This window comes from Lytechinus pictus, unplaced genomic scaffold (assembly GCF_037042905.1).
Source record: "Lytechinus pictus isolate F3 Inbred unplaced genomic scaffold, Lp3.0 scaffold_19, whole genome shotgun sequence".
NCBI classification, from domain to species: domain Eukaryota; kingdom Metazoa; phylum Echinodermata; class Echinoidea; order Temnopleuroida; family Toxopneustidae; genus Lytechinus; species Lytechinus pictus.
In genome coordinates, this window is record NW_026974140.1 from 16,095,413 (window position 1) to 16,110,809 (window position 15,397).

The following is a 15,397-nucleotide window of genomic DNA, read 5'->3' on the forward strand; positions in this document are numbered from 1 at the left end:
TATCAATTATAAATTGTCTATTTGATCAATAACATTTCAATTTCAGTAAGAACAAAAACTCACTTTGTTGCAAGAAGCTGACCAATAAATGCAATTAATTCTGAGACCTTAACCTGATTTGCAATTGATTGCATATATCTTCAGCACTCCTCATCACTGTTAAATTTCTATGAATCACACTTCAATTCATTTTCTTAACAAAAAATAGAGATAAGTCATGGCATATCTTAATAAATTTGTATTATTAAGAATAAGCATAAAAATCCCCTTATCAACATTTTGCTTTATATTTTGAAAAAAGAAAAACCCTAACATTCCAAATGAATGACATTGAAGATAATATCACACAATACAGGAAAATGCATTTTTAAACATTTTATTATGCTAAAAGCAATACAGAATACAATCAATGTCTAACATATTGCACAGCATCAAGATGTAAAAGTTTCAACCAAATAAATAAATATGCTACAATAAATAACTACATGTACAACATTAAGCAGCTTGGAAATTAAGACTTTGTACAGCATAATAACATTATTTTTAGTACAAAACATACAAGGTGAAATGTCTAGTATGATGTGCCTATAAATTGATAAAAACTCCTGCACAAAGACAGATAACTTGTCCAAGGTTCGAATAGAAATGCCCTTACGATATGTGAATGCCTGACACAATTTTGCGCATTTCACAATCTTTTTGCCCATATTGTGACATCACTACATTATTATTTTTTTCCTAATTTAAGTGAATACATACCATTTAACACTACACTTTTGCAACTGTTATTTCATCAGATTAATCTACATTCTTCCCTGCGATGGGATTCCTTGTTCTCTTGATATTAATTCAAACTATCCATTCTCAATCGCAGCTGTTCTTGGAAAAGTTGCTGAACCTGCAAGTGGATAATTAGGTCTGTCATGATAATGAACATTGATGGCGCTAGTATTGTGAAATGCCGAATTAGGTTACTTGAATATATAACCCTCATCTGCTTCTGTACAAGGTGAATAGCTTATTGTCTAACATATTGGCTTGTAAATCAATAGATGAATGCATTGTATCCAAATATCCAAGGTTCAAATGAGCATCATTAATAAGCCTCAAACACAGCTGTTATTGATTTGTTTTTAAAGAATGAATAAATGTATTTAACACATAGGGTCAACTAAAGCATGTAAACTTACAACCAAGAAATTGAAAGAATACATAGATACGTAATGGCTCAAATTGACAAAGGAGATTAAAAACATACTTATTTGTCTTTTAGTGTACACACACGGAATCTTTTGCAATTATCAATATACTCTACATATGGGAAATGTGTGCTTACGATATTCTCATTCTATTACACTTAATGATTTAGGAAGGAAGTTTAAGCTGCTTTTGTAATCTTAACATATTGTCTGAATTCAATATTTCTACTTGGCACAAATATTCACTGCTGAATGATACGTGCCGTATAAGCTAAAACAACAACAACAACATACTTTTCTAATATTAGCATTTAAAAGTACAAAAGACATATTTTAGAAGTGTATCAAAAGCAATAATATTATATACCGACACATTTATTTCTCTTGAAGAATTATTAATGAGGTCATCATTATGTTATTATGAGGGTATTTTTCAGGTGTAAGTTTAGTACCAGTACTGATTAGTTACAAAATGCATGGGTATTTAAAAAACAATTTTGATGAAAAAAATAAGTGCTGCAAATCTAAAATTTATATGATTCACATGTAAATCAGCGTAATGATATCTTGAATACACAAATCAGTTTAAAAAATACTTGAGTCCTGAATGGCATGCATAATGTACATGTGATACCAATTGAAAACAAAACCCAAAAATATGAAAGTATGAATACATAATCATGAATACATAAACTTTCAAGCAACAGTAATACTATAGCTTATACTTTCTCACATTTGGCACAATCAGTCTGCAAGAACTTTTCAAAATTTCTTTTATAAATATATCATATTTTCTCATGTAATACTCTATGAAACTTTCAAAGAGTGTACATTCATCTGAATAATAATGAATAAGATATTTAAGAAAATGAGCAAATGTTTATAGCTACATACAAGAATAAAGTCAAAATCATAAATCAATTACATCGTGATAGGGATGCAAAAAAAAATTGTTTCTCTGGTCCCAAGTCATATTTTCTCACTTGGCAATAGTATAACCAGATTTGCCCAAAAGAAAGAAGAAAGATAGAATCCCATTGTTTAAAAATATTCTTCTAAAAAATCTCCTACTGATGATAAATGATGAAAGTTTCAATACATTTACCTTTGAAAATGTTGGGGAAACTACGGAAGATGGCCTTACTAGAAGGGAGGATGCGAATTCGCTCTTACAAAAGAGCATTTCGAGCCGCAAATGAATGTGACTTTTGAGAGACACTGTCTTCAACACTTGTTTCAACAAGCAGACGAATCAATGGATCAGTTTGTAACAGATTTGAAAACAAAAGCAAAGACATATGCCTTTGAATCGCTTAATGACGCTCTCATTAAGGATAGAATTCTTGTCCGAATTAAATTTCATGCAATAGGGCTCAACTTCTTATAGAGAAGGTTTTGACACTTCAAAGAGCTATTGACATATGCCGTGCTGCAAAAGTGAGACAGATACAAGTCACCAAGTTGTAAAGCCCAAGTTGGCTTCACAGACCCAGGAGAAGAAATGGACATAAAAACACAAAAAATATTGCAACAGATGTGGAAAAGTCGTGGACAATTAATGTCCAGCATCTGGAAAGGAGTGTCACAAATGTGCATTGGTAAAATGAACCATTTTGACAATGTTTGCAAAGTGGCCATTCATATGGAGTCACATGTAGATAAAGTACATGATGTTGAGCAGATAAGCAGAGGAGATGAGCTGTTTGTTGATATTATCCAGGCCAGAGCACAGAGAGATAGGGCAAAGTTATGGTGGTGACTCTCGACATAGAAGAGAAACCCGTAAAACTGATGCTTGATAGTGGAGCTCAATATAATGGGCTCCCTATGTCTATACTTTCAAAAGCTCAACCATGCAAAATTGATTGAGTCCAGGCGGGCGTTTCATAAAGCTGTTCGTAAGTTAGGAGCTACTTTAAGAACAAATAGTAATCCTTTCTTATGGTATTCACCATTAATGTTCATTGGTGATTATTTAGTGCGTAAGAAAGGTTCACCAGTCGTTCTTAAAGTCGCTCTTAACTTACAAACAGCTTTATGAAACAGCCCCCGGGATGAGGATTTCCTGCTACTCTAAGCAATGGACGGACCCAGCAGGAGAATGCACCTTACTTGGAGAGTTTAAAGGATGGCTACACTGATTGGAGTTCTTTGTCATGGCTCAGGATGTGAAGCCAGTCCTTTAAAGATGTAAACACTTGTGCCTAGAATAGTGATCTTCAATTTTTTTAATGTTGCAAATTTGAGGATTTGTAGATTTTGCTGCCGAAAACAATTTTTAAGAGCCAAACAAGGGATCATTTTTGTCATGTATAAATTTTATTTTCCCCCTTTATTTAGTATATATTCCAAATTTGTTGGAATAGCTTATCAAGAATTGTTGTGGGGGGGGGGGGTAATTTTTCATTAGTTTTCCCCCCAGGTGGCTCACTCTTGGAACAGCTCTTCAAATGCTCATTCAGTATTGCGAACCCTTGATGGAATTTTTCCAAAGTCAAGCAAGAAAAGGAAAGCGTAACCTTCAGCTTCTGAGATGAAAAATCCAAAGAAGCCTTAAAAAACCAAAGTGAAGGGCAGTGCCACCACAAGTAGCTTGTCAAGCAAAACTGGACAGATCAAGTCTATGTCTACTGCATCCAGTCCAGCTAATAAACAGTTTGATCTTGGCAAATATCTTTTCAATCAGCAAGATAAAAAACCCTCACAAACCAGAAAGCTACATGTAAATCATAAATAGTACACAGCAGAAATGGTCAAAGTTATTGCCTAAATAGGAAAGATCTTGTTGCAATATTGTGGCTGCGAACTAGATATTAACAATGACACTGATGGTGATACACCTGTGACACAGGCTGCACCACCAGAAAGGGCAGAACCATCTGTTGCCAAAACAAGATATGGTAGAATAGTGAAACCCCCTGCATCCTTTGTCTTCCCTGCATTCTACTTGTATCAATAAGGTTAGTAAGCTGCAAATATATTAATTCACAGAGATTGTCAATTCAATGAAATACATGAGCATAGCACTGTAAACATTAAAGTGGTCAACCAGAAAATGGATTGTCAACAAAAGTGCAATAATCTTGGCTACCTTGTGTACCCTAAATGTGAAAAATTTCCTAATTTAAAGTATGGCAAGAAAGGAGCTACCCTATCAAATAGACAATCATTGTGAAAATAAGCTGCAGAATAGCTAATAAATACAGGTAACATAGATTGATACTACAAGCATGGATTGGTCCTGAGTTTGCCACATGGATGAGAGAGGCCTGGTGGCGCCGTCACTTGGAACACTCTACCGGTACCACCACACACACAGAGGGTAAGTCCCATGCCTGTACTATGGGTACTAGCAGTACTTTTCCTCGGTAAACTGGTGGTGTTGATATAAACCCCTCCTCCTGGACCGCCCTCCAAGGATAGGGTGTTCAGCTGTCGTAAAACAGAATGAGGTATAACATAATAATAGGCAAGATTTATTACCAAAATGGACTGTAAATTGGTACGAGATACTGTGATATTTTTCTCCACTCAATCATATCCCTATAGAACCCTCAAGTAATGATGTCAGACAAATAAATACAAAAGTTTAAGAACCATGATCCCATCAAACGCAAACAAGTCATTAATTCATGAACATGGTTATGCACAGGATCATCACACTCTACATCTGAAATTCATTCATTTTTTTCCTCCTGTTAATGTGAACCATATTTAATATTCAGTCATGGTTTACATTATATTTCAAAAGGCTACCGGTATATGCTGATGTTACATGAAAAATGAAGCAAAATACATGGAGCAGAAACATAATTTTATAATGTCTACAAAGGTAAAGAAAGTTAGAAAAGTACATTCATAGATCTACTCATTTCAGTCCACTAACAATTTGACCTATTTTCCAAAATAATATTCAAGAAATGTGACTCCCTTTTCTGACCCCCTATATGCAAGATAATTTGACAAGATTTGTCTCTGCCTTGTGCTTTACATGAAAAGTGTAACACTCTCACATTATCATAGGTTGAGTCGTCCACGAAGTGATGAAGTAAAAATTGAGTAAGTTGGTGTAAGATGGACAAAAAGGTTGATTATTTCATGGAATCATTGAGAAGAAGATTAACTAAATTAAAGATTAACTTCTAACTTTTCTTCTTGGACAAAATGGGAAAAGATGTAATTGCTGATGAATAAATATTACATTAATCATACAACTTTCTGTTTGAGGAACACATTTCAGATATTCAAAGTTAAAGCAAAATGCTGTCAGTGGCAAATCCCTTCCAAGTATGAGTCATTAAAATATTTGGGAAGGATTCCACCCAAAGCATGGTAGGATAATGACTTACAGCATTTAAGAAGATACTAGATCCAGACATCTCAATAGCTTCAGCACCAATGGTCAATCCTTCGTTACCTTGTATGGTCAATACTTGGTCAGTCGTAATCCTGAGGTCATCAACAATATTGGGGACCACCTTTGTAAGATAAAAGGAATTGTGGCATTTTGGAATGTGATCTTGGCTTGTCACATCTGGTGTAAATCAGTTTAAAATGAATTAAAAATTCAGCTATAAAACAGTCAAATGGTGTAGAATTCAGAGGATATGTCATAAACCACACTACTTGCTTACATACAAATCTAAATTACTTACATGGTATCCAATGCAATTTTAATTTTCCGTTTTAGAATAATCGATCATACCTCAACTTCTCTTGATTAGCTGAATATCTATGAACATGGGTTATTTTTCACAAAACTTATTATCAATAACATTTACAAATGCAAGAATTTGATAGCATATTCAACAACACCATTATAGCGGCTTATGTCAGTAGCTTGTTACTTCAAATTCACTACTTTTATGAAATAGGGCACTAATTACTATTTCACACAACTTTTAAAATTTATTATAAATGTTAAAAGCACTTGGAATGAAGTCCTTTGAATGATGGATAAGAAATCTCTCACAACATTTTTTTTTTGTATTTCTTATGGTATCAGTTTTATCACACAGGACTTTATAAGGTTTGTGTAAACTAACCTTTGTTGTGACAACCTGTGTTGTATTGAGTTGTTTCATGCCAGTAGGTGATGGTATACCGCTATCATTAGCTGTGTGTAGGATAGTGTTCCCTGTCAGTGGGTCAATGACATGGAGTCCTTCCTGTGATCTCAAGGTTGTGTTTTCACCATTAAATTCAACTGCACAGAAGGAGATGACAGAAAAGTGTGGCAAATCATATTAAACAGGATTCGTTTCTATTCACTCATCATTTCAAAATGCATTAAGATGTGTTAAGAAATACAGTAGTAATCACTGTAATTAAAGTAAACTTTAATTACAGTGAACTTCAAAAGAGAGTATTCCCATTCCAGTATAAATCTAAACAACAACAACAAGTGGAATGCCTCTGGCCGTCTCACCTGCATCACGCGATTCAATATAGCAGCAGTGCTGATTTTGAAAACTACTATAACTCGCACAAGATGTTCAGTGATACTTGGTTACTCTTATTTCCACGTTTTATGAACTAGACCAATACACTTATAGAGATATGATGGCAATTCAACAAATACCCCCAACGTGGCCAAAGTTCTTTGACCTTACATGACCTTTGACCTTGATCATGTGACCTGAAACTCGCACAGGATGTTCAGTGATACTTGATTACTATTATGTCCAAGTTTTATGAACTAGACCAACACACTTTCAAATTTATGGCTGTAATTCAACAAATACCCCAATTTGGCCAAAGTTCATTGACCCTAAATGACCTTTGACCTTGATCATGTGACCTGAAACTTGCACAGGATGTTCAGTAATACTTGATTACTATTATGTCCAAGTTTCATGAATCAGATCTATAAACTTTCAAAGTTATGATGGTAATTCAACAGATACCCCCAATTCAGCCAAAGTTCATTGACCCTAAATGACCTTTGACCTTGGTCATGTGACGTGAAACTCATGCAGGATGTTCAGTGATACTTGATTAACCTTATGTATAAGTTTCATGAACTAGGTCCATATATTTTCTAAGTTATGATGACATTTCAAAAACTTAACCTTAGGTTAAGATTTTGATGTTGATTCCCCAACATGGTCTAAGTTCATTGACCCTAAATGACCTTTGACCTTGGTCATGTGACATGAAACTCAGGCAGGATGTTCAGTAATACTTGATTAACCTTATGGCCAAGTTTCATGAACTAGGTCCATATACTTTCTAAGTTATGCTGTCATTTCAAAAACTTAACCTCAGGTTAAGATTTGGTGTTGACGCCGCCGCCGCCGCCGTCGCCGCCGCCGTCGCCGCCGCCGTCGGAAAAGCGGCGCCTACAGTCTCACTCTGCTATGCAGGTGAGACAAAAACTATTAAAAATGTATGCATTTTATAGTTTAAACAACAAAAGAATGACTGTCAATAATGTAAAAAAAAATTGCAAAACAGATAATTGTTTCATCATACTTACCAGAAGATCCATGTCCAATCATGTGTTGTAAAATAACCTGTAAAGAAAAATCAGAGATGTAAACTCTTTCAATGCAATGTAAGAAATGTACAATAAAAGCACATCAGATAAAGGGGTGTATCGAGCAGTGAGTGACAACAAAACTACTTGCACTTATTGCATTGTGAAAGATAATAAGAGCTAGACAACCACAATAACAGAAACCCTGACTCATCAGAGATTTAAATTGTCTTATATACATTTGGTAACTTTGTAGAAATGTAATTTAATCAATATTGATTTATATACACACCAATTTACATATTCCAGGAATTACTACATGTACATCCAACTAATAGCAACGAATATACCCAATTTATGTCATCTTCACAATATCTTTTGACTGAATACTGCTAAAATTATAATTCATAACACTGGAATGTAATGGAGAATGAGTATAGCATTTCTACATGTAGTCATTTATATATTTTCAATATTTGTGACACACATACTAATACTGCCTTAGATTTTTTTTATCTATCAAGGCAATATGAAAATATTACAAAGATTTGAAACATGGAAGGTTGTACAATTCAGTTTTCATCAGGCCTTTTCAAAGACTCTAATTTACTAATAGGGTTAGAAAGTACATTAAACTCTTTACTACTATGTGATAAGCTATGCACTTTATAATTAGCGGATTGGATTAAAAAAATATTAAATTTTTACCGGTTGACCATCACCATGAATCTCAAGATCTTGTCCTTTGTAACCACCAAACTCTCCTGTATCTGATAAAACCATTTCAGCTTTGACTTCGGTCTTATATTTCACACCACCCTCTCCTAGAAACTCCATCACATCCGATCCATTCTGGTCTATACGCAGGGCTAACACTATCAGAACTGTCAACTGTTGAGAGATTATATAACCATTAATGAAACAACACATTAAAATCATTCGGGTCATGTTGGATAAAATGGTTCTGCAGCCACCCAAAATCAAGTTTCCATGGTAATTGCTAAATAATGTTATTTGCAATGGGACCCTCCTTTTGCTGTAAGTTCAGTATTAATGGAGAAACTACTAAATGGGGAGGTACTTAAAGATATAGGATTAATCTATGGCATGTGAAGCGTGAAATTTTGAACATTTTTATAATTAAAGTCAAAATGATAATTAAATTTTGACATCACTTTAGTATTACCTGTACAGGGGTTAACAAATGGCTATAATGCTTACTTAACACTGGAAGAATATAAAGCAGCATCAATTGTGCAATGAAGAGGGAGGGATTTTCACCCCCAAAAAAATCAAGGAATTATCGTCATTTTTATCCCTTAAGAATTATTTCAGTGAACAATTTTAAAATGAATTCTGAATTGTAGTTTTAAAACATAAAAATTTTCAATAAAATAAATCTAGTACATATTCAGCGAATAATCTAAATATTTGTGAAAATTGCTCCTGAATGGGGAAAGACCGTGAAATTGAAATAAAAACAGAAATTGGACCAATTATAATTTGGTTAATTGTACTTGGTGTACTTACCACTAGATTTGCTACTGCTACAGCATAAATCAGGAAGAGTAGGAAATAGGCAAGAAAACGTTTGCGCCCTCTTAGGCCCGTCTTATGAAGGTGCTCTTCATGGACAGCCACATAACCAGCTCTAAAGTTACTGTTATGTTCTTTGTTGACTCTCCGTCTTTCTAAGGACTTGTCCAGCATAGACAGCCTACTGTTGGATCTCTGCATGTAAAGGGAAGAAATGGAAACAAAAAAACGATTAGTCTCATGATATCTTATTTCTAAAGAAGTCTTCATATCCTGTTCTGCCACTGGGAGTTTATAATTCAAGGTTGGTATTCCTTTAATAAGCTATTCATATTGGCTTTACATATGACTGGTGACCCTTTCTTGGAACTGAATTAAGATTCCCAAGCACTTTGTTTCCTATCAGCATTTAAATCTGAGCTTTATACATGTATAAGAAAAATTATCAGCAACAAGCATCTAAATATTTTCCAGTTGAATTAAGGTCATACATGTATGACAATAATGACATAGGCCCTATATACTCAAATGTATGTTAAAACTTGAAAAATATTCAATTTCAATCTGTATTTCACAAATAAGATAAAATAAAGTGACATCAATAGTGACACATATCGGACATCTCATTAAAGCACAAGAAAGGGTCACCAGTTGTGTGTACACATGAGTGTAACTTACAAAGAGCATTAGGAAACATCAGTTATTAGAAACTGGGATGCAGTGTGCTTGTGTGTCCAGACACTAAGACCATCCTCTAAGTTCTTAGTTCGGATTGCTCTTTTATTCAACACTTGATGTAGAAATTAGAATGTTGTTTTCTTGATTTATTGTTGTGAGTTATCTCTATTATGTATTCACTACTTTAATATGAAATGCAATTTTATTTCAGTAAAATTCATGAAGATGCATGATATTGTGACAATCAAAAGAGGTTCCTTCCCGTGTTTATTTATAGATAAAAATCATTATTTGACAAATACTAAAATTTAATACGTGATTATAAATAATTAGTAGTAGCCTATATATACTAATAATCACGTATTAAATTTTAGTATTTGTGAAATAATAATTTTTATCTATAAATTGTTCTTCAAAACGGCATCGCTAATCGGATGTACGTCATCACGAAGCGGTTCAAGGGTCAGGTCTATTGTCTTTGCTTTGTTGACAAACAGATTGAGGGATCTACGGGAGATCGGTCTGGTAAGGAACGTCTCATTTTTACCATTTAAACTTAGGCCTATAGTGAACTAATTTTTATCCCTTTAAACGCATTAGGCGCATGAAGGTTCATACTAAAATTCACCCCTACAAAAAAAAAAAGTACAAACCGATTTCACCCTCTATGGATTTCCTAGGGAAATCCATCTGGGTGTGTAGGTCTCGCTGCAGCTTCTAATGACTAATCTATGCCTATGGAACGAGTGTCAAGACTCCATGATGAAGAAGTAGGCCTATATGTCAAAATATTTAAAAAAACATCCTCAACTCAACGTCTCAAGACTAGTCTAGGCCAGGGCCAGGCACAGGGGCTGACCACGACTTGGATGATCGATGAATTAGATTTATCTTTACACTGAAGATTACAATTTACATTGATTAAACTGTATCTTCAGTCACAATGAATCAGCGACCCCGCCCACCTCCACGCATCAAGTTGGAGATGCACGATGAAAGCGGTTGGAGCAGGGCCAAGGGGCTGGGACGGGGGGTCGCGTCGCTATCATCCGCACCACGGAACGAACCCGCGGATCCCAGCGCCAGCTCGCGATCGCGCTCGGCAATCTTTGGTTTCCTAGCTTCGACGCAGCGCACTCATACTCGATAAAGAGGCCTACTCTAAATAAAAAGAAATCTTCATGATATGATCGGTGAATACACGGGCATTCGGTTAAAAACACTTACTCTGAAGGTTGTATTATTTTCCTCCATTTTGCATTTCGTCTCGACCTTGGGATAAAACTTCCGGTGGGAACAAGTACAATTACTCAATGCGCATGCGTAGCGTCATTGCAACCAGCGGTGACGATGACGAAATTATTTTTCACACACAATCTCGCAAAGAGTATACTCGTACATCTCTTTTCATAATTAAAAACACTGAGTTCCATCCCAGGCGCGGATCCAGGAGGGGGCCGAGCCGGCCCCGGCCCCCCTATTTTTTGACAACCTGCAGAAAAAATGTACTCTTTAACTTGATAGAAACTATGAAAAACAGAAAGAAAAGTAAGAAAGAGGTATTATACCAATGATGTGTAATTTACAGCCTCGTAACAGCCGGCCCGACCCCGAAAGGAAACAAGAAAAAGGTGAGGGGAAGAATTGGAAAATAGACTTGATATAAAAAATTCGCTGGCGCTTCGCGCTCGCATTGCCTGTGTAATGAATCCCATTCAAGAGGATTAAATGACACTTAATATATCCAGTTCTGAAATCAATTTGCACACGATATTTTAGCTCGCACATCAAGCTTTCATTATTTTGTTTGATTTACACAAATTGTTAATTGATACCAAAATTTTCAGCTCGCTATGCGCGCTTGCATTGTTTGATTTGTGAGATACTTATCCTCTTTGGAAATTCTTACCAAAATTTGTAAAAACACTCCTGTATCATGTCAGTATATCAAAAAATTAAGCTCGAGCTTCGCGCACGCATTTAATTGTTTTAGACACACAGCTTGTTCTTTATTTTAATAAAAACGCGCTTAGACAGTCCAGTTCTCAGGTCGGAATATCAAAAATTTTGAGCTCGCGCTTCACACTCTCATTATTTAATTGGTGATACTTGTATCCTCTTCATTAATCACTAAAAACAATTGAGTCCCTTTTCACGTTACTATAATAAAATTTCGGCTCGCGCTTCGCGCTCGCATTGTTTAGTTGGATAATATTGCATTGTTAAGTTGAACATATCTTTGTTCATGATTACAAAAACTGCTCAGAATCTTCAGGTCTAAGGACATAAGATATCAAAGAATTTGAACTCGCGCTTCGCACTCGCATTATATATTAATACCACATGAGATATCTTGTTTATAACAATAAAAACTAACATATACTTAAAACTTCAGTCTTTAGTTCGGAGTACCTACTGAACCCCCCCCCCAAAAAAAAAAAAAAAAAAAAAAAACAGATTATAGCAGCCAATCGAGGAACATTTTGATGAAAATATTTTTCGGCCCCCCCTATTGGCGAAAGCTGGATCCGCCCCTGCATCCGATTATCTTCAAGTCCAATCTACATAAGTAACGCAATTCACAGTCATCACAATTAGGAAGTTGTAAAAAAATGAAATACTGAAATAATTCCTGCGAACTCGGGTAATTTTGCTTTAAATTTTTCGTTGAAAATATAAAAATATAGGCGATTCACAGAATAGAAATAAGAAATTAAACATCATTATATCGTTAACAAAATGTTAATATTTTTATCGTTATCATTTTCGTTGGTTATCTTGTTCAATCATTTCGATGTATAAATCCATTGTTGTGTTTTTGAGACTTGGCAATTAAAATCAGTTAAAATTTATCAACTTCGATCAATGAATTGACTAAGTTAACTTGAGTGCAGACTAAAAAACTTTACACCTTAGAACTACTAATTAATGAAAGTATTTGTCATGAACACAACTGAAAATTTTGGCCTTTTTAAATGAAAACCTAACTTCACATTTGTTTAATATTGTGAAAACAATAATCAAATTTTATATTTCCCAAATTTTTATTTCCCCCCCCCCCATTTTTTCGCTCTTTTTGCTTGTTCGTGGAAACTTTGGGTCCAAGCCCCACCCACGTACAGTGCCGACAATATTAAGGCCTCATCGTAGAACTGAAATCAAAGAGTCGGAAATAAAACAGAGAAAATGATAAGGGGATCAGTATCATGGAAAAAAGAAGTTAATGGGAACAAGAAATGTGAATTGAAAAGGGAGATCAATCAGTAAAGAGAGAAAGTGAAAGAAATGAAGGGGAACTGCACTGCAAAAGAATGAAAAAAAAAACCAGAAAAAGTACTGCAAGTGTACAGAACTCTTTTAGACCTATACCAATAATTATTGCTTTATGAGCAGGATTCAGATTTGAACTTTAGTTTTATCATATACATTTATTTTGAACATGCTTGTTCTTTTCATCCCCATTTTGAAATACAGGTGCGGTGGAACTGGATCGAGGATGGGCAGGGTGACTTAAAGGAATAGTCCATGCAGGCTGAAAGTATTTATAGCTTAATAAATAGAGTAGAATTCAATTAGCAAAATGTCAAAAATTTCATCAAAATCGGATAACAAATAACAAAGTTATTGAATTTTAAAGTTAAGCAATATTTTGTGAAAACAGTCGTCATGAATATTCATTAGGTGGGCTGATTATGTCACATCCCCACTTGTTCTTTTGTATTTTATTATATGAAATTAGGTTTATTCAAATTTTTTCCTCCAAAATTAGAACTAGAAAAATTGGATTGACACTCTGATTTAGTGCATTAGATATTTATTGCTGCAACTTATTTCACTATAAGGGAGACATATTATTCACACAAGTATAAAATAATGAAAAAAATTATGAGTTTATGTAATAACATAAGAAAACGGAAAGTGGAGGTGTGACATCATCAGCCCACCTAATGAATATTCATGACGACTGTTTTCACAAAATGTTGCTGAACTTTAAACTTTAATAACTTTATTATTTGTTATCCGATTTTGATGAAATTTTCGGCATTTTGCTCAGTGAATTCTACTCTATGTATTAAGATATAAATATTTCCAGCCCGAACCATCCCTTTAATTGCTCACCCAAAGTTCAACCCAGTAGGGTCAAATAAAATATACCTTTCTTTAAATGGAAAATGCCACTTTTTTAAATGGAATGTACCCTTTTTCAAAACCAAATACCCTTTTTGAAATAAAACATAATACATTTTTTGTTATAAAATCGCATAGTTTTGGGCTCGCGCTTCGCGCTCACATCAATTATTGTTTAGTAAGGTACCCAACATGTTCATGGTTACAAAAATGCGAATGCTTCAATGTCCAGTTTTCATGCAGGTTGGAATATTACAAATTTTTGGCTCCCCGCGCTCGCATTATTCGATTGGTGGGATATGTATCCTAATCATGAGTCACTATAAGTACGGTCCTTAACAAGCTCTTTTTCTTGAGTATTGAATATTTCAGCCCGCGCTCGCGTTAATGCTTTAGTTAGATTCACATGTTTTTCCTAATCAAAAAGTTTGAGCTCGCGATTCACGCTCGCAAAGATGCCCTTTTAACTGTAATTAGTGCCATAATTGACTAATTTACCAAAAGCGAGTTTTACAACTTCGGATCATTGGAAATTTTTCAAACAAATAAAGCCTAAATATAATAGGCCAACTGTATACCTTCTCAATAAAAAAATCACTTTAAAAGGATTTGATCAAACACACCCTTCACACCTGCAGATGATGATCTCCTTTTGGAAATATCCGTTTGCCCCAAAATGTCAATTTTGACATATAATTATATAAGTGCCCTTTTTGGCATTGCCCCCCAAACATAGATGGCGGAAGTGGGGGGGGGGTGGGACAGGGGGACACGTCCCCCTAAATTTCAGGAGGAGGGGATAGTCCCCCCCCCCCCTAAAAAAAGAAAGAGAGAAGGAAAAAAGGAAGGAATGAAGGGAGGAAGGAAGAAAGGAAGAAGAAAGGAAGGAAGAAAGAAAGAAAAAAAGAAAGAGAGAAAGAAAAGAAGAAAGGCAAAGGAAAGAGATAGGTAAACTGAAAAGCTGAAACAAGAATTGAAACAAAAATTGCAGTTTTTACTATGGAAAATACACAATTTTTTAACTCACTCCCAATGCGATTTTGTTCAGAAAAACTTGACAACCAAAAAAAAAAGTTTTTTCGCACCAAAATAAAGGAGATTTAGGTAAAATCTCTCCATTATAGTTAAAGCCAATTAAAAAAACATATTGGCGGTGACTCTATTATACACCAATGCTTCCCAGGGCGAACGGGATTTATTTATTATCCTTCATAATGTAATAATGCAGTAATTCAAGTGTTACCGTTTCAAGTCAGTATATCATTTATTTTAATCTCGCTCCTCGATCGCATCGATTGTTTAGTTAGATGACCATCCTGTTCATCGTTTAAAAAAATGCTTAGAATCCGAGCTTTTGGGTCAGAATATATTTTTTTTG

General features: G+C 34.8%; 1 protein-coding gene across 1 annotated transcript; it reads right to left on the minus strand.

Annotated features, from left to right (window-relative positions):
- Nucleotides 1-360: 360 nt before the first annotated feature.
- Nucleotides 361-11,219, minus strand: LOC129260807 (beta-sarcoglycan-like). The gene is made up of 7 exons (XM_054898781.2): nucleotides 11,119-11,219; nucleotides 9,208-9,408; nucleotides 8,386-8,568; nucleotides 7,678-7,714; nucleotides 6,245-6,405; nucleotides 5,549-5,677; nucleotides 361-4,631 (listed from the first exon to the last, which is right to left on the minus strand). Exons 1-7 carry the CDS (start codon nucleotides 11,143-11,145, stop codon nucleotides 4,422-4,424), a joined length of 948 nt encoding a protein of 315 aa, XP_054754756.1. The 5' UTR covers nucleotides 11,146-11,219; the 3' UTR covers nucleotides 361-4,421.
- Between the last annotated feature and the right edge of the window lie 4,178 nt (nucleotides 11,220-15,397).